At 38.0% G+C, this 27,955-nt stretch overlaps 1 protein-coding gene across 1 annotated transcript; it reads left to right on the top strand.

Moving 5' to 3' along the window:
• The first annotated feature begins 6,635 nt into the window (after positions 1 to 6,635).
• On the top strand, positions 6,636 to 27,558 carry moxd1 (monooxygenase, DBH-like 1). Its single transcript, XM_026917450.3, has 12 exons — positions 6,636 to 7,037; positions 12,769 to 12,915; positions 13,188 to 13,355; positions 14,077 to 14,160; positions 16,877 to 17,056; positions 17,317 to 17,419; positions 19,747 to 19,913; positions 20,056 to 20,247; positions 20,965 to 21,024; positions 21,949 to 22,091; positions 24,869 to 25,037; positions 25,938 to 27,558. Exons 1-12 carry the CDS (start codon positions 6,774 to 6,776, stop codon positions 26,094 to 26,096), a joined length of 1,836 nt encoding a protein of 611 aa, XP_026773251.3. The 5' UTR covers positions 6,636 to 6,773; the 3' UTR covers positions 26,097 to 27,558.
• Positions 27,559 to 27,955: the final 397 nt, after the last annotated feature.

Raw genomic sequence — 27,955 nt, 5'->3', positions numbered from 1 at the left:
CCATTCTCCACTGAAGCGGAATCACTACTGTGATTGTAGTCTCAATGAACCAACAGCATTTCACTAAATCAAATTAGAGCTTCACTGCTTGCCAAACCAACAAGGGAAAGGAAGTCTATTACGCCTAGAGGGCACTATCAAAACTTAATCAAAATAAATAAACCTTTAAGGCTTTAACAGTGTATCTTAGTTAAGATGACATTATTAGTCATTATTTTAAAGAATGTGGCTTCAAGCACAGTAACAGCTTCCTGTGTGTGAAAAGTGTGTGTTCATAACTTATCCTTTGCTGCCCTCGAGTGCTAGCAGCACAAAGTGCAAAATGTGTTTCATTTGTAGCACCAACCATTATCATGGCCTGGGATGTCATTTTTTATGACATGTTGTACTTTCTATCCATTTATAGTTACATTTAATGCTGTGATGGAGCGAGTTATCGCTTGCATTATAGCAGTCGTTTCCTCATCAGTCTCTGGTTTTTCTCTTTTTAAGTTTGTAAAGACGTTAATCAGAAATCAAACAGCAAAGTCTTCCATTTTTAGGCGATCCAGTGGCAGAAAATGGTACAAGTTACAGCTTTATCTCGAACTGGTACAAAGCGCTAACCCTGGCAAAAAAAAAAAAAAAAAGTAAAATAAATGTCCCCTTACAGAAACTTTCACCATATCAACAATCAGCGATCATTGTTTTTCCTTTGTTGAATAGCAGCACATTGCTAATCTGTTTATTATTAGTCTGACATTAGTCTGACATTGTCATCGACACAAAATGGAAAGATTGGTACAATGAAAATCGGTAGTGTATTTTGTAGCAAAAAAAGAGAACCTTGTAATAGTTAACTAGGTTCTCTAGCTTTCCTTCCATGTTAAAGTTCCTTATATCAATATTTGTTGTATTCGTTAACATTACTAACATACTCTTGGCATTCCAAAGTTGATTATTTTCCAATAACACCATGTCCCAGTGTGTTCTTTACCTCTTATACAACAGCGGTTTGCCAATGATTAAAATATTTTATTTATTAAGAAACATGTTGTACTTTTTATCCATTTGTAGATACTACAATTTATTACTACAGTTTAATATAAAGCATGTTATAGAGCCAACAATCTGAAAAACTTCACCTGGAACATTCATTGCTAAATAGACACAGCATTAGGATTTACTGAAGGAGGTGACGGAACCGTAGTATTTAAAGGAAAAGCGCCCCTCTGTCGCCCCCTAGAGAAATAAATCCTGGAACATTTTGGCTCCACTGTGTTCCTTGGTACGAAGCCTGACAGCCACTGCTGCCTTGGTTTGGGTCAATTTGCACACTCAGTTGCTAAGGTATAATGATATATTTGTGTTTGAAATGCATTTTTTCTCAACTTTTCTCACCACTGTGATGCAGCGATGATGTAAATCGAGGCCACTTGAAGACAGAGCAGAGACCACTAGCTTTCCTCTACACATTTTTCTCATGGAACTAAGTGTTGCTTTTTTTCTGTAGAGTGAAAAATATAATAAACTATATCTTTTTGTCGAAAAATCGCCAGTAGGAGTGTAGTGAAATCAAGTGTCAAATCCAATCGAGAACGAATCAAGACAGAGTCTTATGGGGTTTGAGGTCAAGGTATAGGGGTTGATATGGGGTTTGAGTCAAAATCGAGACTAAAAACCATCGAATCCTTTTTGAGGTCAAGCATTATCTTCAATTAGTCAGCTTCATTCGTGCATCCAGTCAATAATTAGGCTGTTTCCAAGAAGAAGGATTTACATCTTGCGAAACTGTATGCATGCTAAAAGAAAAGACAACACAAACCTTATTTTTTACAAAATTATGGTCAAGACTGAGGCCAAATTTTGCACAGCCAATGCCCAAAACTGAGACAAGTCCAAGTCTACACAGGAAGTGTCTTGACTCCAAGATTGCCTCTGCTGGGTTAAGCAACCAAACTATAAAGCTAAAATATCCGGTCATAAATGGTGAATCAGAAACGGAACACTGATGAAGGACTATTTGATGATTAACACACACTGTGCATGGAAAAGAAAGATCTACGCTGAAAAAGAGGGAATATGCAGTCAATCAGATTTAAGAGAACATATTGCATATAGTTTGCATAAAAATATTAAGTTTCTCATCAAAATGTCATTTCGAACAAGTTTCTAATTACAAGTTTGAAATGCATAGAGTGAGCGTATAATTCACATACTATTAATGTGATCCAATTACGCTGCAAAATCTCGTGAGGATGTTAGCGCTGATGTTAAGAAATAACTTTAGTATTAAATTAACCTGATTAAAGCATGTGCTTTAAGGGCACGATTGTGAAAATACATCTCAGTCAGGGCTTTGAAAATATATGCTGAAATCATATTGGATGTCCCAAAACAAATTGCCTTAATGTAACTCAGTTCATTCACATGGAACGCATTTGAATTAAGGAAATTAAGTAACCTTTTTTTTTTCCCAGTCTATAGTCTCTATAAGGTGAATGAATAAGATGTGTATTTAATAAAGTCCACAATAACCCCATCATCACTGCTGTAGCTGATACACTGTTATAGGAAAATAATCAACGACAGGGTAGTGTGATGTGGCCTGACATGAACCTGACCTGAAGTAATTCATTTCTAATAACATCACATCCTGTCTCAAAGTGTTTTATTTCTCTTATAAATGTAATATGTAATATGTCAAGCTATTACTTACATTATAACAACTCTAAACAGGTATAAACCAGCCTCTCTCTCTCTCTCTTTTTCTCTCTCTCTCTCTTTACATGAGTAAGACAGAAAAAAACCACAGTTTGTCATGTTACTAAGAAACGGCAAAGCATAAACTCCTCTGTCCTGAAGACTTTCCTGTGGCGGAAAACTTACTGCCTGTTGCAAAGCCCTGACGCTAGAGACTCCTTCCATAAATGTTAAATAAACATCTCCTTACAGAATGAGTTTAGGAGTTTCTATGATAAATAACAACACTTTATTTTTAATTAGACTTGTAGAGCGTTCCGCCATATGAGTCCCTGGGAATTAACTGTTACTATCAAAACAATAAGATATCAGGATGAGCGCATCATAATAATAAGCTTTACGCATCAACGTCTTTTGACCAATCAGATTTGAGAATTTCAGAATTCACAGTGATGTAGAACTGCGTTTAGTTACTTCCTAAACTCGTCTAGGTTTTCACCAGTAGTAAATATATGGTGGTTTAATTCTGGCAATAGTCCGCAAACGAGTAATGGTCGTGTACGTTTATGTCAGATGTCAGTAAGGGCTTACGCAGGTGTCCTGCCCACTAAACCGCTAAAGTCCCAGGACTCACCAGCAGGTCCAGACTTGTAATACATACCTTTCCTATTAGTTTCATTGTAGTTAAAGAATAATAAGATTTACTATTATGTTCTTTAAGCGATTTCCGGAATAATAGACTGAGATATATAGGGTTATAAAGGGTTATATAGGATACTGCGAGTACTAAATAAACTGTACTAAGAGCCAGGGGGATGTAAACTTTTGAACAGGATGATTTGGTGTAAATTGTTATTAATTTGTTTCAAGAACATTTTTTTTTCATTTAGTACTGCCCTTCAGAAGCTACATAAGATATTTACATGTTTCCCAGAAGAGAAAATAATAACAATTTACACCTATCATCCTGTTCAAAAGTTCACACCCCCCTTGCTCTTAATGTATCATGGTGCCTTCTTGAGCATCAGTGAATGTTTGCACCTTTTGTAATAGCTGTGTACGAGTCCCTCAGTTGTCCTCAGTGTGAAAAGATGGATCTCAAAATCATATAGCCACTGCTGGAAAGGGTTAGAAAATATGCAGAAGATGCTTGAAAAGCAAAGAATGTGCAGGACCTGGAGGATTTTCCCTCCTGCTCAGGACAAACAAGGGACTCATGAACAACTATCACAAAACATAAAAACACACAGTATTAAGAATCAAGCTTATGTAAACTTTTGAACTGGTTCATTTGTGTAAATTCAGTTATTATTGTGTCTTGTGCACAAATGCAATTTTTATGATCCCTCTTATTATTATTTTTTTTTACATGATTCACATTTTGCAGATTCTGCAAGCCGTATGTAAACTTATGACCCCAAGTGTAGATATTGTAAGGCAAATCTATTAAACATATACTTTAAGCTGCTTTATACTTTAATCCTTTTATGAGGTCACCCATATTTGTTACATGAGAATGTGAGCAGTCTCAACTTGCTCCTGAACTTGAACCCGAAACTGGAAATTCAGGCGCACTGCTCACTGTAACTATCCAAATAAAGGTGAATGAATAAACAATGGTAAACAATGTGATAACAGGATCAAGAAGAGACAGGCCAAAATCTCCAGTCTAAAATTAATGCACACAGGGTTTGAATTAAGTCCAGCTGGACACAGATGAACATTGTATGTGTTAATTCGGCACTGGGAATTTTGCTGTGTGGCTCACCACATCAAAGAGATCTTACACAAGCTGCACCAGTGCATCAGGAGGAACAGCTTTTGGAGGCTGCCAGCACTTGGAGGCTATGGAAGGCAAAAAAGGTCCATATACGTGACAAAAAAATAGTGTAATCATAAAGCATAAAAGGGCATGTGAAGTGGGGGTGCTAATATATGGATAAACAAACAAACCAATTTTAAACTTTAAATGGAGTCGTTTGGAATGCTGTTTTTTGTTCGTTCGTTTGTTTGGTTGTTTTGCTGCTGTTGCGCGATGTTCTCTTGTTTGTATAGGCCACATTTCTACTTATCAGGAAGTGTGAATTTGTTTATAGCCCTAAAGTTGACTAGTGCCGCATACGCATTGTAGGTTTTTCCATTGCAATATATCACTGCAACCAGCACACATTCTCTGTTTTAAGAAAAAATGATTTGGGATTTGTGAAAGTTGATGTTTGGGCGTGCTAAGTAAAATCCAAAAAGCATCTACGCCTAAACATATTCAAGTATCCCAGAGTAAAAGTAAATATTTTTATCTGATTACAAATTGACAATCCAGACATCTATCTATCTATCTATCTATCTATCTATCTATCTGTCTGTCCGTCTGTCCGTCTGTCTGTTTTGTCTATAGATCAATCTGTCTGTCTGTCTGTCTGTCTGTGTCTATCTATCTATCTATCTATCTGTCTGTCTGTTTTGTCTATAGATCAATCTGTCTGTCTGTCTGTCTGTGTCTATCTATCTATCTATCTATCTATCTATCTATCTATATGTCTGTCTGTCTGTCTCTTTGTCTGTCAGTCTCTTGGTCTATCTATCTATCTATCTATCTATCTATCTGTCTGTCTGTTTTGTCTATAGATCAATCTGTCTGTCTGTCTGTCTGTCTGTTGATCTATCTATCTATCTATCTATCTATCTATCTATCTATCTGTCTGTCTGCCTGTCTATCTATCTATCTATCTATCTATCTATCTATCTATCTGTCTGTCTATCTATCTTTCTGTCTATCTATTTGTCTGTCTGTTTTGTCTATAGATCAATCTGTCTGTCTGTCTGTCTGTCTGTTGATCTATCTATCTATCTATCTATCTATCTATCTATCTATCTATCTGTCTGTCTATCTATCTTTCTGTCTATCTATTTGTCTGTTTTGTCTATAGATCAATCTGTCTGTCGATCTATCTATCTATCTATCTATCTATCTATCTATCTGTCTGTTGATCTATCTGTCTGTCTATCTATCCTGGACAGATCTTTGAAGTTTAGTCTCAGCTATGTTGATGATAATATATTCCATGTGTTTCTCTGGTAAACAATCGGCTGTAAGGTTTAGCAGAAATCATTTTACCCAGGCTTTGTGAAAATGGCCCATTAACTCGGTTGTTCTCACTTTCATGTGACATTGATGTGAATTTGATTGTCTTAGGAAAAAAACAAAGAAAATTAAAAAAAAAAGCAAAAATGCAACAGATTGGCATAACAGCTGGGCAAGAGAAAAATAGGGAAAAAATCCTTTGAAGAAAAAGAACTTAAGTACAGCAGAGAAGTACAATTACTCGTTAGTGTAAGCGTTTTACACCTGTGAATGTTACGGTTTCTGTGTGTTTGCGTTCGTGTCTTAGGATAACACCAGAAATGTCATGTGATGACGCATACCATCAACGAATCGGATTACAATTACAGATCGGATTTACTTCTAGACCTGCCTCGAGCTCAAAGTGCATCATTTATGTCAGTTTATTCCTTTTTTTTGGGAATGTATAAAGTAACTATTACATTCCAGTGAAATGTCGTGCGAGTGTGTTTGAGCGGAGTAGTGGCGCTAGTGATCGTTCTTCCTCTGCGTTTCTTCTAATACGCCATCGGAGTACCAAGTAAGTCATGTAAACGTTGAAGAAAATATTATAAAGATTAGAAGAGTGGAAAAGAGGATTATGCATAATGTGGATAACGATCCTGCGGATAAGGCAAATCAGAAATGCGTGCGCACCACAGTGACCGACCCAAAGAAGGAAACACACAAAAACATGCCACCCTTTTGTAATAACTGAACTAGTTCCAGGTGTTTTTGGGCTGGAAATGAGATCCTGCTTGCTAATGACACAGCCCTGGTGTGAGGTCAGGAGGAGATCATTCCACTGTGCTTATGCACTCTTTGGCGTTCCACACACACGGTTCCAGGGGGGAAAAGCTGCGCGCGCTCTCAGTCGGACGCCGCGAGTTTCCAAAACTCCAGCTGTATATGTGTATATATTTATATCTATCATATATATATATATATATGAGTAAAGATCTCGTTGTCCTGCTCGATCAGGGTCAGCACCATGTCGGACACCGCGCTCCTGAGCACCGTGCTGCTCTGTACCCTCAGCCTCGCGCGCTCTCAGCAGCCCGACTACCAGCACGCAGCCGCTTTAGACGCGCGCGGCAGATACGTGATGAGATGGAGGTTTGACCAAACGAGCATCGCGCTCGAGATCCAAGCGCAAACCAGAGGATATGTCGGCTTCGGCTTGTCTCCAAACGGCGCCATGGCTTCGTCTGATATCATCTTTGGAGGGATTGCAGACGGGAAACCTTATCTCCACGTGAGCTCCAACTTTTACACTATCCTAACAATAATAATAATAATAATAATAATTATAATAATAGTTACACTAACTTTCCTCAGTTGCTTGGAGGGGCAGTGTGACAACACACAGCTGCATGATTGCAAAAATTTTTGCAAAAACTCCTGACTGGATGCACTTGTTGAATGAACTTGTTCAAACTTCTGTATTTTGATTTTTTTTTTATTTTTTATTTTTTTATGTTTTTAATTTTCAAGTGTATTTTTCTTCCATTGCATCTTATAATGCAGGGATCTTAAAATATATGTCCAATATAAACAGATGCAGCTCTTACAAAAAAAGAATAAAAACATTCAAAAAAATTAATTTAAAAAAATAAATAAATAAATGTCAAAATTTAAGATACAATATAAAAATTATTATTATTAGTAGTATTATTATTAGTAGTAGTAGTAATAATAATAATGACAATCTCCCTTAAATTTATATATTATATTATAAATAAAATTTATTTATTTACTTACTTACTTTCTTACTTACTGCATAGGCATTTCTTAAAATCACCCACACATTTGCAAAAAAAAAAAAAAAAAAATCCACATAGAATATTTAAGGGTTCCTCCAAAAGGACAACCAAAAAAAAGTGTTTAGCATGTAGCTCAATATGTAGTGTAATTGTCCATTGTTATATTGTCAGACATTATTTTTTTAACACAAATGTGCAGGATTTGTGATACAATTTTGTAACTTCATTACTGATAAACTGGTCAAAATGAAAAGAGGCATTCTGAGAATGTGAAAGAAAAAAAAAAGCAGATGAGTTAAATGAGATTACAGTTCTAGTTGCCCCAAGGAAGGGGGGCTGTGGGTTAGAGGTTAGCACTGTTGCCTCGCATTGCCGGGGTTGGGGGTTTGAATCCTGCCTCCGCCCTGCATGCGTGGAGTTTGCATGCTCTCCCTGTGCTTCGAGGGTTTCCTCCTGAAGACGTGTTGTAAGCTGATTGGCATTTCTGAATTGTCCATAGTGCGTGTGTGTGATTGTGCCCTGAGTTCGGTTGGCACCCCAACCAGTGTGTACCCCACCTTGTGCCCTGAATCCCCTAGGATAGGCTCCAGACTCCCCTGTGACCCTGTGTAGGATAAGTGGTACAGAGGATGGATGGATGGAGGCACTGCTCCAACTTTAATCTGGTGTTAAATCATCCACAGTGTCCAATGCTCATCTGCTCTGTGTTAGTTTTTCATGTGCATGCAATAATATCCAGTTACTCACCAAATTCATGTTAGCTTTAGATGTAGGTGAGATAGTGGACTTGCAGTATGCCAAATTATATATATATATATATATATATATATATATATATATATATATATATATATATATATATATATATATAATTTTTTCAGTATCTCATCCCTGACATCAGATTGAGTTTACAGACGATTATGAAGATCCTGGTACAGGATCTTGGGTACATGGGTACAGCACTATGGTATTTTCTGCAACTGTGCATGGTTTAGGACAGGAGATTCAATTTTGAGATGAACATAAAGTCTATATTAAAATATACAACAAAGAATGCCTTTAGAAAATACAGTATATGTTCTTGTGAATGTGGCCAGTACAAAACACAAAACATTCACTTTTGTTAGCTAAAGTAGTTAAAACTTAGTTTTCTTTCACCAACACTCATTTTTCGTGGTTAGCTACGTTTAAAGCTTCGGCAATTTTCAGTTTTTGGTAGTTAGCTAACATTAAATATTTCATAAACACATTTTTTAAGCTAAATATTATTAAATTTTTCATTTTTCTTAGCCAGATAGTATTAAAGCTTCTACCACCACTCATTTTTGTTAGCTAGATAATGTTAAAGCTTGCACCAATGCTCTCAATTAAAGCTGTCATCACTTAGTTTTGTTAGCTAGCTAACTTTAAAGCTTTCACAACACTCAGTTTCATTAGCTAGCTAATTTTGAAGCTTTCACATCACTCATTAGCTAACATTAAAGCTTTTTACCAGCACTTCTTAGCTAATATTAAAGCTTTAACATCACTCAGTTTTAGCTAACGTTAAGGCTTTTTCCGTCACTCAGTTTTGTTTGGTAGCTGAAGTTAAAGCTTTCACCTCACTCAGTTTTGTTTTCTAGCTAATGTTAAAGCTTTCACAGTCAGTCAATTTTGTTTGCTAGCTAACATTCAAGCTTTTACCAGAACTCAGTAGCTAGCATTAAAGCTTTAACATCACTCAGGTTTAGCTAACATTAAGGCTTTTTCCATCACTCAGTTTTGTTTGCTAGCTGAAGTTAAAGCTTTCACATCACTCAGTTTTGTTTTCTAGCTAACGTTAAAGCTTTCACAGTCAGTCAATTTTGTTTGCTAGCTAACATTCAAGCTTTTACCAGAACTCAGTAGCTAGCATTAAAGCTTTAACATCACTCAGGTTTAGCTAACATTAAAGCTTTTGCCATCGATTTTGTTTGCTAGCTGAAGTTAAAGCTTTTACATCACCCAGTTTTGTTTGCTAGCTAATGTTTAAGCTTTTACCATCATTTCATTAGCTAACATTAAACCTTTTACCATCATTCAGTTTTGTTAGCTAGCTAGACATTAAACTTTCTCCAACGCTCAGGTTTTAGGTTTATCACTAGCTAATGTTAAAGTTGAACAGTTGGTAAACACAACACTGCCTACTTTGGTACACTTTAACAAGGGTAGTGGATTCTCTGGAAAACCAGCACAATGTGTGAAAATACATCCAGTCAGGCTTTGGTTTTCCTGGAGAAGCTTCTAGAATAATCAGAACAGCCCGGCTGTGGTCAAATCTTTATACTTTTATGTTCAAAGTGCACCGAATCTCTGTTGGCTGTGGTACAGCAGTGTTTGAAAAATGATTCCCCATCTCCTGTACTGCAGAAACAGTTCTCGCACCCACAGGAAGTGTGCGTTTACTTCCACAGCTTGAGAACTGTGCACACACACTGCGTGGATTGCTAGTGGTGTCCACTGAAAGTGTATGCAAGTACAAGCCAGATGTGATCCAACGATAACATGAAACATCTGGAATGGGTGGTGACTGTCTAAACAATATTGTTTTGACCCATCCCTGATAATGGGCCTCGTTTATAAAGTTAGATATGAACAAATTGAATTGAAAATAGTCCTCAAGAAGTGTGGGATTCATGAAAATTTTCCTGGAGTTGGTGTACATTTATAAGGAGACTCACTAACGTGAACCTTGATTAATTTGCTTAAAATTATATAAACAGTGATGATTTATGTAGTTCAAATACAAACAAATTGAAAGAAAAGTTTGTGAAAGTCATTTAATATTAATGACCTGAAAGAAAGCAATCCATAACAAATCCATAAATGAAGACAAATAAGATTAGGCAAAATTCAATTAGGACAAAAGTAATGGCACCCCTTAAAATCAGCCCTCTGTGAGAGTAGACTTTTATGGAGTTCTGTAGGCATCGCTAAATGTAAATCAGCTTTGCCATGAACATACTTGGTAATTGGTATTTATTGACATACACAAGTGAGTGGGAAGAAAATCAGCATTACCGAAACATTTCTAAATTTGCTGGGACTCTTTAGTTTGGTTTGGCCTATGGAAACATTTCCACACAACTTTATGAAAAGATAGATGATATCCATTGTTCTATCAATGTAATAAGCCCACTTACAGTGAAATCTCTGGGTGTCTTTTGTGGTAACACTGTTGACATGAAGAGATATAAACTGCTTTTTTGTTTATATTGCTTGATAAACTTTGGCAGTTGGCCCTTGCTATGGCATTTTGGGCAACTACTTCTCATGGGAAAATTGCAATTCAGTTTAATTGTTACCAATTTGCAAGTGCTTATGGGCCATTGTTTTGCATGAATTTTGATGCAGTGGTTTATATCTCAGCATAGACTTATGTATCAGTTCATCCTGCTTTTTCTATGTGTGCTCATATGAACAGTGAACATTACAGAGCCAGTCTAGCTAGAACCAAGAGCACAGGACTAACCTCCCAAAGATATGGGATTTAAATTCTATGCATTTATATTCATTTATATATGTATTATAGCCCCTTTATGATACAGGTGGTTATTTACCTATATCCTTTCACATGGCTTTCTCTTTTAAATAAAAGGGATAAGCACATCTGTCACATTACAACCTGTTTTAGTTCTTCAGATTACTAGTGGTTTGTTTTTCTTGGGGTAGTTTTATTTCTCTGGGTTTTTCAGAGCCAATATTGGCTCAAGAGGCTGTTTCTGATCTGTCCATCCATCCATCCATCCATCCTCAATTCCTTTCTGCCTTTTCGCTTTCCTTTCCTCTCCTCTCCTCTCCTTTCCTCCTTCCTTCATTTTTACTTTTCTTTCCTTCCCTTCCACCCATTCCCCATGCCCCCAGCTATTGTTTATGACATGAATAAAATATAAAGCTTGGTTATGATAGACTACAGTCCCTGGAATTGATCAGATGTGTCTGAATAACAAATGATAAATACACATATTCTTCCTGTTAGCATTTTTATTGCAAACTCATGTTCTCTTGCAGTGAAATAGCAAGTATTTCAACGAAAATTAAAAACTGAAAAATGCTACTTGCATAAATATTCAACCTCCCAGGTTCAAGAAGCTCCAGTTAAAAAAATATCATCTTAACAAGGCCTTCACCTGTGAAATACTAAAACAGCTCCCATCTTTCTGGACAAAAAACACTTTTTTCCATTGTTAGTTTGTCATTGAAGGGACTGTCACTTTGAAGGGAACGAGTGAAAATGAAGACTAAGGAAGCTAAAGATTCTAAACTTAGGATTAGGTTGTAAAATTATATCTAAGAGGGCATCCCAGTACTCGCTGTTGGCAGTCCCTCAAAACTCATAAACAAGCACATAAACAAGATCGAGACTGGTGAGGGAAACCACAATGAGGCCAACAGACTCTGAAGGAGTTACAGAGTACAGTGGCTGAGATTGAAGTGAAGGTGCACCAGATAACCATTTCAAGAGCTCTGCATAATTCAGGACTGTATGAGAGGGTGGCTGTAAAGAAACCATTGCTCAAGAAGGGTCATATGAGAGCATGAGAATGACCCAGTGAAGTGATGTTTTTTTGGTGTGTTGAGACCAAGATTGAGATATTTGATTGAGGCAAGTTTCAAAGCGCTATGTGTGGCACAAGCCTAATGCAGGCCATCCCTATCACCATCCCTACAGTGAAATATGGTGGTGGTAGCATCATGCTCTAGGGATGCTTTTCATCCACAGAAACTGGGCTTCTTGTCATAAATGAAGGGAGAATGGATGGAACAGAATACAGGGGGATATTACCTGATTCATTCTGCTAAAACAAACTACAGCTTGGTAGAAACTTCACCTTTCAGCAGGACAGAGACTAGTCTGAAGGGGTTGAATACTTATGCAAGTAGCATTTAAAAAAAAACTGCTGACATATAATGAACTTTGACTTTGAAAATGTATTCTAAGAACATATTGGTTTGCAATAAAGATACTGGCTGGAACAATCTGCGTGTCATTTGTAATCCAGATGAATCTGATGACTTGTAATGGGGTTGAATACTTTTGCAAGGCACTTTATTTACACTTTTACTCATTTGCTTTCTACATGACCAGAGTGCAGAGAACAAATAAAAAGCCGTTGTACAACCTTAGACTGATTACACATCCAGTGGACAAAACCTCCAGACCAACAGTTGGTTCATATTGGTTTTCTTCCACTCGTTCTCCAGGACTACTATGCAGACAGCAAAAGAAGAGTCCATAAAGATCAGGTCCAGAACTACAAGCTGCTGTATGCAAGAGAAAACCACACACACACTGTGCTGGCGTTCAGCAGGGAGCTGCAGACCTGTGACCCCGATGACAGAGAAATCACGGTGGGTGAGAATTACAGTGTGTAGCAACATTTATGATTTTTTTTTTTTATAGTGGGATTCTCAACCCAAGGTTTAGGAGAACTGAACCTAGAAGCCCTAAGTGTTTTTTTTTTTTTTTTACAGGAATGCAATATGTGCATTCTCCAAACGCTGATAAAAATCCAACTTAAGAAGGTCAAGGCTTCAAAGTCAGTTTAGGACAAATGTCTGAGATACTTAGTGAAGATCTGATTTGTTAATGCTGTAGTTGCTCATATTGTGTGTCTGCGCAGGGTAGTACAATGCGGGTGATCTGGGCATTTCATGAAGAAGATGTTGGGCCGTCAGGGCCGGTGTACCATGGAGTAAACAGAGGGAGGAAAAGTTTACGTTTCCTCAACCCTGGGACCAGCAAGAGTGTTCCTCATGGAACAGCTAGCTTCGAGCTGCGGAACATTAACGTGAGTAAAGTGAAAAATCACTGCAGTTTATGCACAATGTTTTTTGTAAAGTGCATTTGATTCTCAAAGCTGTATTTTGTAAGAAATTAAACAACTATGAGCATGCTGTTATAGGAAAGTAGTCAACGATGGGGTGGTTTGATGTGGCCCAGTACGAAGCGGCGTTAATGTTACCACCCCAAAGCTGATTCTTTTACAATAACAGCATGTCCCAAAATTTTTTATTCCTTTTATACCACAGCCATTTGTCAACATTAATAAAGAATGATGCATCATACTGTTTATCTATTTATAGTTACATGTAATGTTGTGGAAATCTTGCGAAAGGTTACTACTTCCATTATAGCAGCTATACATGGTCGATCGCTTACTTGCCTATTGCTTGATTATTTTCTTTCTCTTGAAGTTCATATTACAAAAAATGCAGCTTGTTACATTACCAAGAAACTGCAAAGTGAAAACACCTGTAGACTATCCTGTAGACTTTTCCATGTTGCACAACTTTACCTCTCCTAGCACTAACACTGGAGACGACTTCTTCCATAAACGTGACATTTGAACTGTAGTACCAGTCAGAGTTGCTGTTATAGAAAATGACTGAACACCTTCTGACCAATCGGATTCAAGAATTCAGGGCTTTGTTATAATTAAATGTAATGTCATGTGCAGCCTTACATGTATTTTATTATTTATTATTACACTTATTATCCTCCTAAGACAGGTCCCAGTGCCTCAAAAGGACACAACTTACTGGTGTCAGATGTATAAAATCCCGGACGTGAAGAAAAAGCATCATGTAATCAAAGTGAGTATGTTAGTTTTCTTGTTACTGAGTCCCTTACCTCACAAAAAAGTTTCATACTCATAATTTTCATTGATTTCTATCTTGATTTTTTTTCAGCATTTATATTTTGAAGACCTACTTTTAGCTAGTTTTTAGATCACTAGCATTCATCTAGATTTAGTGCTTGATACGCATTATATACTTCTTTACTAAAGAGCACTAAAGAAAAACAAGTTAACGTATTTTTTCTCCAGCGCTCCATCTGATTTATGAGTTTTCTGTCATCTCTTTGTTTCACACCCTATTCTTTATGTATCTTCTATGGCTCACCTGCTTATTATACCTTCAAAAGCTGCCATTTTTAGGTGACACACCCCGCTATCCACTATCATTAAGCAGGCTTTAAAGCATTAAAACCCATAATAAAAAAGCAGAGAGAGATTCTCAAAGGAAAAAAAAGTAAAATGGGCATCTTCATTTCTATTATATACACTATAAACATTTTTAAATATAATAATTTTACTAATGTTCCACTTTATAGTTAAAATTGGATCATTTTCATCTGACCTCAGAGCACCAGGACTGTATATTTCCAAAGAAAGAAAAAAAAAAGAAAAAAAGCAGCTGGCCTTCAGTACCACAGCAGGCTGTGAATGTGTGTTTGTGTGTGTGTGTGTGTCTTTTCCGCCCGTTTGTGGTCCTCCACACAGATGTATGATGGTCGGCCTGATGGAAGTGGAAAATCCCGGCCACAATGCCCTCACTGTCTATATTCAGATCACGCTGTTATTGTACGCACTTCGAGTCTGGTAAAGAATTCAGCGAATTTGTATGAGCAACGTAATTGGATTTCATATTATTTCAATCAGGGGTGTACTGTACTGTAAATGGGCTAGCAGGGCCAATCCCCCCTTTGTTTTTCAAATTTGAAAAGGCATCAATATATGTGTGGTTCATTATACACGCCGAATGGTATGAAGAAGCGAGAAGCAAGACTGGGGCTGATTTCTTTCTAGCCCAGAGTGTAGAAGGGCTCAGATGTGTCAGATCTCCTAGATTTGATCTCTATTTGGGCTGATAATTTCAACATATCATCAGCAGTGATTGAGAGATAGAGAATATGGTTTTTCAGTTGTGATGGTAAATAATGAGCAGAAACCAAAATGCCAGGGCTTGGGATAGTGGAAAATTCATAATGTCCATTTGGGGTCATTTGCTCCAAAATAATAGAATATTTCATCTGTTACAATTACAGTTGTTAATATTTCATTAAACCTCACAGCTAAGCCTTAGACTTCAGATAAATGCAGGGCTCGCATCATATTAATACACACTTTTGGCATTAATTATGGCATTAAGACCTGGAAGAATGTCTTGGATACTAGTGCTTCTTTGATGTGCATTTCTTTTATAAGATTCCAGTTGTTTAAAGCCACGAACTGAAATGGTTTCCCTGTGTGTAAATAAGATGAAAAGAAGAGAAAAGAAAGGAAGAGAAATGCTTGAATATTTATTCGGCCACCGTTTGGCCTTGAGTCACACAGCTCCAAACGGAAACCCTCCAGAGAGAAACACAGATCCGCCTGTTGAGAATGCTTATATTTAGAATTCCTGCTGCAACAGAAAAGAAACCCCTACTGTGAGGGGGAGGCTCGGTCCAAAATCCCTCATTTCTTATCCCAGAGCTAACACATCTGGCCCTGTCCTTTCTGCAACACACCAACACACACTCAATTACATACAGACATCTATACTGTCTTGTATATCTGTATATTTTTGGCCAGTGTAGATATGTTAGAATATAGTGAAAAGAAATACTAGAATACTGGGGAGGAATAAAATACTTGGGGGCAACAAACAGGCGGTGTGATGTGGCCTCAAAATTATCTTCTGATATACCTCAGTGTCTATATACATCAGTACCTAAGTGTTTATTCTTCTAATTTGACAGAAGTTTGACCATTTTTACAGTTTGCCATACCTTTCATCTGTTCACAGTTACATTTAATGTTATAAGTTCGTTCCTGTTATCGCGTATAACAGCTATAAGAGGTCGTTCCCTGACCAGCCTCTCTTTTTTTTTCTCTCTCTTGAAGTTAATAAGATAAAAACAAACAAGCAAAAAAAAAAATCGTCATGCTATCCAGAAACCAGAAGGCCAACTCATCTGACTTTCCAGGGGTGGAAAACATCGAAGGTTATAAAGCCCTGACACTGGAGATTCCTTCCATACATGTTAAATATTTTCAGAGCTGCTCTTATAGAAAATTAATGGACACCTTCTGACCAATCAGATTCAAGAATTCAGTAGTGCTGTGGTATAAAGTCTTGCTTGGCTTGGCTATATATGCCAAAATCTCACTATCCAGTCTCACCCAAAAGAGGATGGGTTTCCTTCTGACACTGATTCCTTGAAATATTTCTTCCTTATCCCATTTCTGGGAGTTTTTCCTTGCCACTCCCATCTCTGGCTTGCTTAGTAGGAATCTAGATCTAAACCAAAATTTCTGTAAAGCTTCTTTGTGAGAGTCTATTGTTATGTAAATTGAATTCAACATTTATTCAGCCATTCATGCTAAGGACAAGATAAAGGAATAAAATGCTACACAGGAATTGAGTTATAACCACATTAAAAGTTAAACAGGTCGAGATGTCCTATAGTATAGTCTAGTATTACGTGGAGTGTTTTGACCTCAGCTCTGAATCCCTATGATCTTACATTTTGGTCTTTCTGCAGATTGAACCACTGATCCAGAAAGGCCATGAGAGTCTGATCCACCACATCCTGCTCTATCAGTGTGATAGCAACCTGAATGAAAGCGAGCTGGAGATCGGACATGAATGCTTCCATCCCAACATGCCCGACTCCTTCGTGACATGCCAAACTGTCATTTTTGCATGGGCCATTGGTGGAGAGGTGAGAAGTAGCTTCGACATGTATATGCACTTGTTCTGTCTTCCATGTCATTGTAATGTTTAATAACCTTATACACCTTAACTTATTACTGCTAGACTGTCACTTTTGCAGATGTACAATGGGAATCTTTTGGGAAATTAGTAGCATTGTCCAAAAAAGTTCGTTCATATTGACTTAAAGCAGTAGGAACCTTAACACAATATCAGGTGCCTTGAATTCATAGCATTAAAATGTCCTCTGTATATATATTTCTGTTGCAGGGCTTCACTTATCCTCCGCATGTGGGAATGTCAATAGGAACAGCTGCAGATCCGGTCTATGTGCTGTTGGAGGTTCATTTTGACAACCCTGCTTTACAGAGAAGTATACCACCCTATTACCATGACACTTTAATAAAGCATGCACACCTGCCCATGTCACTGGTACAATGCTAGGACTGACACGTCACAAAGATTCAGTCAAAGACTGGATTATTTATAAGGAGTGTGCTGATTAGGAACAGGCATTTGTAATTAGAGCCCCACGATAGCAGATCATGATTGGTCATGCGACTCATTTTCTGGTTCATTTTTTGAACAAGGATCCTGGGAAATGGAGTCTGTGGTAGGAGCATGGAGCAAATGGAACATCATGATCCCATTAGCAAACCTAGGGTGATTCTCTTTTCTTGAATCACACCTCTTTAGTTCCTTTCCTCGCTTTTCTTCCTCGCTTCTTAGTTCCTCTATCCAAGGAAGCAGAGAATGAATGTAAAAAAGCAGTCGAGGACAGGAGGAATTGAGAACAAACGTAGTTATAAAATTAGACATCCTTGGCTTCACTTTAAAGTGAATTTTGTGAATTCACTTTATAAATATAGCAGAAATTAAGGAGCCAAGCACTTTTTGGCTCCACCCCTTAGTGACGGAGGAAGACCAAAAGTCAATGGGACCATGCGCACTTGTGCCCAAGAAGATATACTAAATTTGATGGTAGTACATAAACTCATTGTGAAGATATTGCCCCACTTCCTGTTTTCAGTAGCCCTCCCAAGTTGCAAATGAACTCGAAGCTTGTTTGTTAGAATCAAGTCATGTTGTACCACATATGTGCCAAGTTTAGTGTCAATACATAAAAGCATTTCAGAGAAATGGTCTCACTTCCTGTTTGGTGACTGTCAAATTTGTTTGTACATTATGGGCAAACCATCCTTCTTATCAAAAATCTGTGAAGCAAGTTTTGTTTGGGTTGGTCTCACGATGCTGTGATCCACATTTTAAAAAAATTTACACTTTTGGACAAAATTTGTAGGAGAAGAAGTGAAAAAAAAGTTCTTTTTAAAACTCCAAATGTTTGGCAAATGGCCGACTTCCTGTTTTGCTGAGATGTTGCCTGAGATATTAGACTCGATTGCAGACATTATAATCATAGTAAGAAAATGCAGTTACAATAGTGGGCCATAGTTTCTTTCCTTGATCCAAAATCCTCCTTGATTCCTCTGAATGCATTTTAATGGCCAACTTCCCTGAAGTAACATCGAGGAAGCAAGGAGATTTTTGGACTCAGCCTGCTTTGACTTCTAGCTGAAAAAACTGCAGGGGCATTAATGTATGTATAGAATGTTAAACTACCTCAGGGGGGAGCTGGATGTATGCCTGCATGGTCTAATTCAGACCCTGTAGTTAGTGAGGATGTTTTTTAGCTCAGGATGAGAGTAAATGTCTGAAGTAAAACAACACTTGGATTTTACTGTGAAGGAAAAAGGTTGTAGGGCTTTAAAACCATGCGCGGTCACGCCGACTGAGCCAGAGTACTTTGTCAATAGAAGCCTACTAGCATTATCGATCGCCTATTACGAAAGAAAAACAACTTTCTTACATTTTCCAACTCCAGATTGCACAGCCATACTTTCGTTGTATTGAACTGTCCAAGTGTCTGTCGGTCCATTCTAACTAGACCTGATGAAAAGTCTACTTTTAGCCTTTTCAGTGTGGAGAGTAGGCAGAACTGTTGTCCGATATGATCAGTGATGATGACACTGGTGGCAGAGAGGATGGCTATTTTTATTTTACAACAAATATTAACACATAAGGGCTCTCTGCGTGAGAGGGATGGCGTACTCTCTGTCTCCTGTCAATCACAGCAGCACAAGGCATTCTGTGAGCTCATGTATGTGGAAGTGGGTCGATAGCGCTTTCGTCTGCCCTGTGATGCATCATGGGCAACAATTTAAAAAGATCTAGTTGGCTGTCTTGACATGTCTCAGAGGAAGCATGTGTTAGCCCTTATCCTCTCAGTTTGGTAGCTGTCGTGTGAAAGGGAAGAGCTGGCTGGTGGGTGGGAATTGGCAGGTGACCAAATTGGGGTGGGAAGGTGTTAGGGGGTGGAGGTTGAATGGGAAACGAGGAAGCAGCCTTTATTTGTCACATATATATTACAGCACTACAATACTGCCCCCAAAGATCTATGGTTCAAGACAACATGTCAGCCGCAACTGCCAAGAGTAAACTTTAAAAGACAACTATTTTCATGTTGCAAACAGTGCCGTAAAAATTGGCTGGAAATTGGCTGAAATTAATTGCCTTGATTAATTATAATAATACGCAATCAAAAAACAAAAATTACAGTGATTAAAGCAGTGGCACCGCAACACTAAAGCCAAACAAGGCCATCATTTCCATGTTTGCAATCTCTCTCTCTCTCTCACTCAGGAATAGTGGACAGCTCGGGTCTACGTCTGTACTATACCCCCAGGCTGCGGAGTTATGATGCAGGGGTGATAGAGACAGGGGTGTGGGTCAGCCTTTACCACATGCTGCCTCCTGGGTTACAGGACTACGTTACTGAGGGTCACTGCATGCAAGAGTGTCTGCAGGAAGTATGAAACACACACACACACACACATTGGCAGATTTCCATAATAAATAAGAACTAGTTGATTGAGTTCCATAAATCTGATCACATAATTGTTATACATATCACACCCATCCCTCTATCTGTCTTTTCTCTGTTTTCCTCAGTCTCTGGACAGTGAGATGCCCAGTGGTGTTCAGGTGTTTGCAGTCCTGCTCCATGCTCACCTGGCCGGCAGAGCCATCAGGACCAGGCATTTCCGTCAGCAGGTTGAGCTTCCTCCTCTTTCCTCAGACGAGCACTTCGACTTCAACTTCCAGGAGTTTCAGCCACTGAACCCAGAGCGGCAGCTTTTGCCTGTTGGTATTCTACTGCCTCTTGCCTCGGCATTATCTACTTTATTCTAGTGTACTGTTGCCTCTGCCTTGATGTTATCTACTTTATTCTAGTGTACTGTTGCCTCTGCCTTGATGTTATCTACTTTATTCTAGTGTACTGTTGCCTCTGCCTTGATGTTATCTACTTTATTCTAGTGTACTGTTGCCTCTGCCTTGATGTTATCTACTTTATTCTAGTGTACTGTTGCCTCTGCCTTGATGTTATCTACTTTATTCTAGTGTACTGTTGCCTCTGCCTTGATGTTATCTACTTTATTCTAGTGTACTGTTGCCTCTGCCTTGATGTTATCTACTTTATTCTAGTGTACTGTTGCGTCTGCCTTGATATTATCTATGTTATTCTAGTGTACTGTTGCCTCTTCCTTGGTTTTATCTACATTATTCTAGTGTACTGTTGCCTCTGCCTCGGTTTTATCTATGTTATTCTAGTGTACTGTTGCCCCTGCCTCGGTTTTATCTACTTTATTCTAGTGCAGTACAGACTTTACTTAATTTCAGTATCCTACTCTGCCTCAGCTGCCTCAGTTATAATTATGCACATAATTTAAGCAATGTTTCAGTATTAACTACTTAATATACATGTAAGTGGCCTGTTAGTGGCCTACGTGGTCTCAGGCATGCTCATATACCTATATCATGATGGTTCTGTTGATGGCCTTTTTTTTTTACTGCCTCCAGGGGGACTCGTTAATTACTGAATGCATATATAACACTAAAGGCAGGAAGAACATGACATGGGTAAGATTATTGGCTTGCATTACACTTGATTTTAGACCATCTTTGATCTATATATTCTAGTGGTTTCCCTTATGTCTGAAGAGCTAACTGAAAATAATATGTTGTGTCAATTTTTTTTTTTTTTGGCTCACTTTTATCTCTCTATTAGCCATGCCTCTGAGCAAACACTGTGTATAATTAGCTGTACTAAGTGGAATGAATGAGGACAATTGACTATAAATTACAAAGCGCTATCAAACACAGTTGGTTGCTAATTGACTGAATCCCATATCATTGCATTATTAGGATTGAAATTAAGCAAATTACAGTGTTATGTTTTGTACAAATACACAATTAACCATCTTTTTTTTTTCCAGAATCATAGGAAAAGTATTTTGGTATTAAAGTGTATTAACCTTGTTTTCCTCTGACTAGATCAGCTCAGTTTAACCTTTTTTTAAGTGAAAAGAAGCAAACACAACCTCAGCAGCAAACTATTTTTATTTTTTTGCAGATATTAATATGCAGTTATTTTATATTTGGCTTTATATTTATACTTTATATGCGGCATGTGCAAAAGTTTGGAAACCCTACCAGTTGTAGCATCTCAGAACTTATTTAACTCATTAAGTCTTAATTGACTCATTCGGACTTGTTACATAGGTCAAGACTTGTCGTTAGGAATAAAAATTTCAGAGCATTATAAATTCTCTGACTCTTCAAACCTTGTGCTAACACTCAACAGCCATGGGCTCCCACATATGTAACTTTGGCAGGGGTGCCAGAACTTTTGCATACAGCTGTATGTTTGCATCGTTAAAACCAGTCAAAGCATTTAGATTGCACAAATTACATCATTACACCAGGCTGTGTTACATTAACAGTACACTGTTAGGCTGATATGGAGATTTTGGAAATTCGTCAGTGTAATTTGCTTCTCTGCAGGGTGGCTTGAGCACGAGGGATGAGATGTGCTTGTCATATCTGCTGTACTACCCTCGAATCAACCTGACCAGGTGTGAGAGCCTTCCTGAGATCACCGGCCAGCTCAAATTCATCGGAGTCAAGGAAATTCAGAGCCCTCTTACGTAAGTAGATAAAATGTAAAAAAGTGCCCTTTAGGGTGCCCTTCCAATAGAGAATACATGACACAGTGCCCTATAGGGTTCCCCTACATCCAAGGAAACATGATGATGTGCCGCTATGTGCAAGAAAACGCAATGAATTGGCCTCTAGGCTGCCACTTCATATGAGAAAACATGATGAAGTGCCCCCAAGGTTCACTTCCAGTGGATAATACATGACACAGTGCCCTATAGGGTTCCCCTACATCCAGGGAAACATGATGATGTGCCGCTATGTGCAAAAAAACGCAATGAATTGACCTCTAGGCTGCCATTACATAAGAGGAAACATGATGAAGTGCCCCCAAGGTTCCCTTCCAGTGTATAATATGTGATGCACTGCCTATAGGGTTCCCCTACACCCAAGGAAACATGATGATGTGCCGCTATGTGCAAGAAAACGCAATGAATTGGCCTCTAGGCTGTTCCTACATAAGAGAAAACATTATGAAGTGCCCCCAAGGTTCCCTTCCAGTAGATAATATGTGCAGTTCCCTTCCAGTAGATAATATGCAGTGCCTATAGGGTTCCCCTACATCCAAGGAAACATGATTATATGCCCAAGTGGACAATATGTGATGCAGTGCCTATAAGGTTCCCCTACATCCAATGAAACATGATTATGTGCCCTCTAGGGTGCCCTTCCAGTGGACAATATGTGATGCAGTGCCCTATAGTGTTCCCCTACCTCTAAGGAAACATGATTATGTGCCCTCTAGGGTGCCCTTCCCGTGGAGAATATGTGATGTATTGCCTATAAGGTCCCCCTACATCCAAGGAAAGATGTTTAAGTGCCCTAATAGTTGCCCTTACAGTGGAGAATATATGACACAGTGCCCTACAGGGTTCCCCTACATATAAGGAAACTTGATGATGTGCTGCTGTGTGCGAGAAAATGCAATGAACCGGCCTCTAGGCTGCCCCTACATATGAGAAAACATGAAGAAGTGCCCTCTAGGGTGCCTTCCAGTGGACGATATGTGATGCAGTGCCTTATAGGTTTCCCCTACATCCTAGGAAACATGATGAAGTGCCCTAGTAGGTGCCCTTACTGTGTAGAGAAAATGAGATGCAGTGCCCTATAGGCTACCCTACATGCAAGAAGATGGGATGACATGCCCTCTAGGTGCTCCTGCGTGCAATGAAATGTGCCCTCTCTTGGCCCCACTGTGCCCATTTTATTTTTTTCTCCCCTGCCCCTCAGGCAGCCTGGGTCCCTGGTATAACTGTTCAAAAACATCTTTTAAACATCTAGAGTCTTGCATGTGTTGAGGTTTGTGTTAGTTCTGCTTTTGCAAATGAAAAAGTCATAACTCGCCCTATTTTTTATTAGTCATAACTCGCCCTATTTTTTTTTATTTTAGTGTGTTATTGAAGTTCATGGGTCACTTTTATTGCACACATCACACCATGACCAAACTCAACCTGGTTAAAAACATATCTGCGTTCTGTACATGAGCTATTGTATCTGCACATATGCTGTCATGTGCAGGAAGGGAACCATCGGTCCTGCTGAGCCTCTCTAGCAAAGAGGACAAAATGGATTTTTTCAAGCTGAGAGACATATAAGGCCTGCTCTTGTAAAAATCGACTTGGGTCTGGTGCTAATAAACACGCGAGAGCTGAAAAGCAGACGCGAGTGCTGAAGCCACACAGTCAAATCCTTTGTCTCACACAAAGCCATGCAAGAAATCAGCCTTCCTTGTAAATGTTTGTAATGCAGTTATATAATAATTTACCCCTCAGATCTTCTTCTTGGAGTGTAGTAGTAAATATGTACACCCTTTTATAGCTGCTAATCACTAAAAAATGACTGAACAATATAGATAAAATGGTAACCAAAGATTCAAATAACCAGTTCAGATAAAGGGAAAAAGGTGTCCATCTTGTTTTATGCCTGTGCCTGTGTGTTTGTTTGCATATGAGGGAGCATGTGTGTGTGTGTGTGTGTGTGTGCACGTGCTGAAGTGTGTGAGTAGTAGGGGGCTCTGAAATGGAAACCATCTGACAGGCTCCGCTGATGCTGTGTGTTTACTTCCCCCTCCTACTGCCATGAGCTGTTTTGTGCGGTACAGAAGGGTTTAGACGAGGCAGTGCTACACAGATGTAGATCTTTACACCCCCACTGACCACATTTCCCAAAAATACACACACACACACACACACACACACAATTCATGTAAGGAGCTTTAACCGTCATACAGAGTTAGAAAAATCATTCAAGCGTCTAGTTCAATTTAGTTTACTTCTGTAGGAGTTGATAGTTTACACACACTTATAGCACAACACTCAATTCTGATTGGACATTCTGACAGTAGTTCCGGTTGCAAGTCAAATCACGAGATTATATTAATGCGCTTGTTCCAATGTATTATCATTTCTATTGAGAGCACAGCCAATTCTGCTCTCTTGGACTCTCAGCCACGGATGGCTGTGGCAACGTCGGGATTTGAACTCACTATCTTTTGACGAGAGACAAACGCTTTTGTGTTGCACCAAGTAGGAGCCATCACCCATCACTGATTATTTTCCTACAACAGCAACCTACAAGCTTACTGTATTAATTTGAAGTGATTCTTCACTATAAGGATGCAAGTAGACCCAGACCATGCCAGAAAAGTTAACAAATGCCTCCATGTTATAACAGTGCAACCCTTTTTACCCTTTAATTAGTCTAATTAGAATATATATTAGAGATGATTAGAAACTCAGTTAACATAAATCAGCTGTTCTTTATGCAGGACATGGCCTTTTGTGATTAAAAGTCCGAAGAAATACAGCAACCTTTCATTCACCGAAGCCATGGACAAGTTCCGATGGACAAAGAAGAGAGGAAAAGACTTCAATGAAGTTGTGCTGAAGCTCCCAGTGAATGTGCGCTGCTCCAAGCTGGGTTATGATGAGTGGCTGGTAAGTGAAAAAAAAAATAAAAATTAGGTGGGCGGGGTGCTTTTTTAACAGCATGTTTTGTTCAATACTTGTTCGGTACAATGATGTTTCATTAACCCAGGCCATCTTTCGGCCCAAGCTGTGGTTTTCTTCAAAGTTATTCATACTAATCCCACAATACTTGTATATTTGTATTCACTATTAGCTCATAAGCGTAGCTCTCACTGCAGAGAGAGAATGAACAAACAAAAAACCAAACAAACAAATAAATAGTAGACCTAATGGTAAAAGTTGGCATAACATGCTTATTTATTTATTTGTTTGTTTGTTTATTTGTTTGTTTGTTTGTTTGGTTGGTTATTTGTTTGTTTGGTTGGTTATTTGTTTGTTTATTATAATAGTTTTTATAATATTTAATTTTTATTTTTATTTTTAAATAATTATTTAAAAATATATTTTTTAAATAATTATTTTATTTATTATTTATTATTTTATCCCTCAACAGTGGGGTAAAATTGGGAGGTAGAATTTTTTCAAGCATTTAAAAGCTAAAATAAAACACTGCAAATTACATTCCCCCTCGTTCATGGGCTCATCAAGCTGGCCATGAACTGTAATTTGTTGGCACACATTTTATTTTAATAATATTTTTATTTTTAAACACAAACCACGTTTTTAGATTTGGCCACAGCAGATTTATAAATTGAGACAATTTCAAAAAATACAGTTTCTGAGATCCAAATGCCCCCTTAGCGCCTCCCTGTGGCCATCCTAGTTTGAGAACCAATTCATTTCATTTATGTTATTTCTCTGTGAATGTTCATATTAGAGGCACAGCTGCCACACACATGTTCATCATTCTGTGAAATTTATGATGCGCATGTAGCCAAAGCTGACGTCTCTTAACTTCCCTCTCCTCAGGTTCAGGGCACGATCATGCCTCCCCCGAAGCTGAAATCAGTTCGACCGCCTGCCAAAAGCATGTGTATGAACAGCTCGGCATCTCAGAATCATCACACCCTCTCTGTACTAGTCGTCACAGTTATGTCCTTACTCTTCCTTTACAATACCCAGCGCTGACTCCATGTGCTTAAGACGACAAGTAGTCTAGACAAACCTTTACTCCAACAAACATCACGCACTGATGCAAAGCACAGGACAACAGCAGCAGGATGTTGTTGGACTGATGGAGATGATTAGTCTGGAGAAAAGAACCAGCATGGTTACAAACCTAAACAAATAATGATGTATTATACACTCTCTAACCAAACGTCTCTCATATTTAACCATCCTCAGTGGAAATTCTGTTCTTTTCCTCAGAAGAACAGATTTATAGAAGACAAACAATCAGCACAAGTTCAACCAAAACAAATGCACATCTAGTCAATATATTTTGGATACCATATATTCCTTTTTTTTTTTTTTTGGTTAAACAAGTCATTGTAAAGTATTTTAAATATTCTAAAAATGGAATATCTCAATACAGAATAGTTATATGTGAATAGAAAAATGGTTGGAATGTTTTTTTTTTCTTTTCTTTTTTTTTTGTCAAGAAGTCTGTCTAATTCGTTTGAAGTTCACTTGAATTCAACATTTGTACTACACTATATACATTTATCTTCAACTGATACTAGTACTAGCCAACTACAAAGTGCATTATGGGAGTTTAGACACCACCCCAATGCAGTGCATTATGGGATAGCAAAAGAGCTCTACACTATAGGTGTTCTTCATTGTGCTTTCAGACATCATTATGATGATTACAAAAAAAAAATCTCTAACTCGTGCATTATATAATGATGTAGTGAACAGGGTGTGGTTTCAAACATACAGAGAGGATTTTATCTATAGGCTAAGCTTTGTGATAAATAAAGCATTACATTGGAGAACTGTTAGCATCTGAGAGCAGATTTAAGTGCAAAAAAAGATTGACGTCATTCTTGGACCTGTTGTTTATAATATTTCCGAAGTACCATTTGAACTACACTGCCAGTCATATGTTTTTCAACAACATATATTTCTATATTTTAGCTTTAAAAAAAATTAATTTTGAAATACTTGAAAATCTTTTGAAAAAAATGTTTACTATGATTGTTTTTTTATTTTTAATCTATTAGTATTAATAATTATTTTATTGGAACATTCTAGATCAAATCACAAAAGCCCACATACATATGTTGTAATAATAAAGCACTTATTTTAGAGTCTCATTAGGATTTGATAGTGATTAAGGAATAAATTAGGATGGGGCTTTTGTAGGAAAATACAGGGTTAACCCCTGAAGTTGTTGTTTTTCCAATAACAACACATCCTGAAGTGATTTATTCCTTTTATTTCACAGCTGGTTGTCAGCGTTGATTTTTTTAAATTAAGGAACATTGCAAAAAAAAAACATTTGTTCCTGCTATCAGTTAGATTATAGCAGCTATTAACAAACAATCTCCTGAAAACTTTCTCATGTTATAAAAATTAAAGTTACAACTTTATGTATGACACTGGAGACTCCTTTGAGAAATGAGAAATAAACATCTCGTTCCAGAAATCCTCACTATATCAACAATTACTCACATATTAGTACAAATTCATTAATATAAACCTGTGTATTCATTACTACTGTCAGACCTGCTGGTTTAGAAAATTAATCAACACCAGCAGCTCTGAAATCTGATTGAATATCATTTTTTTAACCATTTTTTTTTAATGCATGTTCATATTACGAGCACATCTTTCACACACATGCTCACGGACCTGAAGAGATCAAAGTTGACTCCTGCCTTCTTTCCTTCCTTAAATTCGTTCATTTCTTTTTAAATTCAGGGCAACTCAGTTCAGCCGCCTGCATCCATCATACACTTACTGAACTCGTCATCACCGTTATTATGTCATTACTGCACCATCACTTCCAACTTCCACAACAAAGATTTACTCCTGACCCAAAC

The sequence above is a fragment of the Pangasianodon hypophthalmus genome, chromosome 30, assembly GCF_027358585.1.
Source record: "Pangasianodon hypophthalmus isolate fPanHyp1 chromosome 30, fPanHyp1.pri, whole genome shotgun sequence".
In the NCBI taxonomy this organism is placed as follows: domain Eukaryota; kingdom Metazoa; phylum Chordata; class Actinopteri; order Siluriformes; family Pangasiidae; genus Pangasianodon; species Pangasianodon hypophthalmus.
Note: the sequence above shows the minus strand (reverse complement) of the source record. Positions and strands in the feature narration are given on the sequence as shown.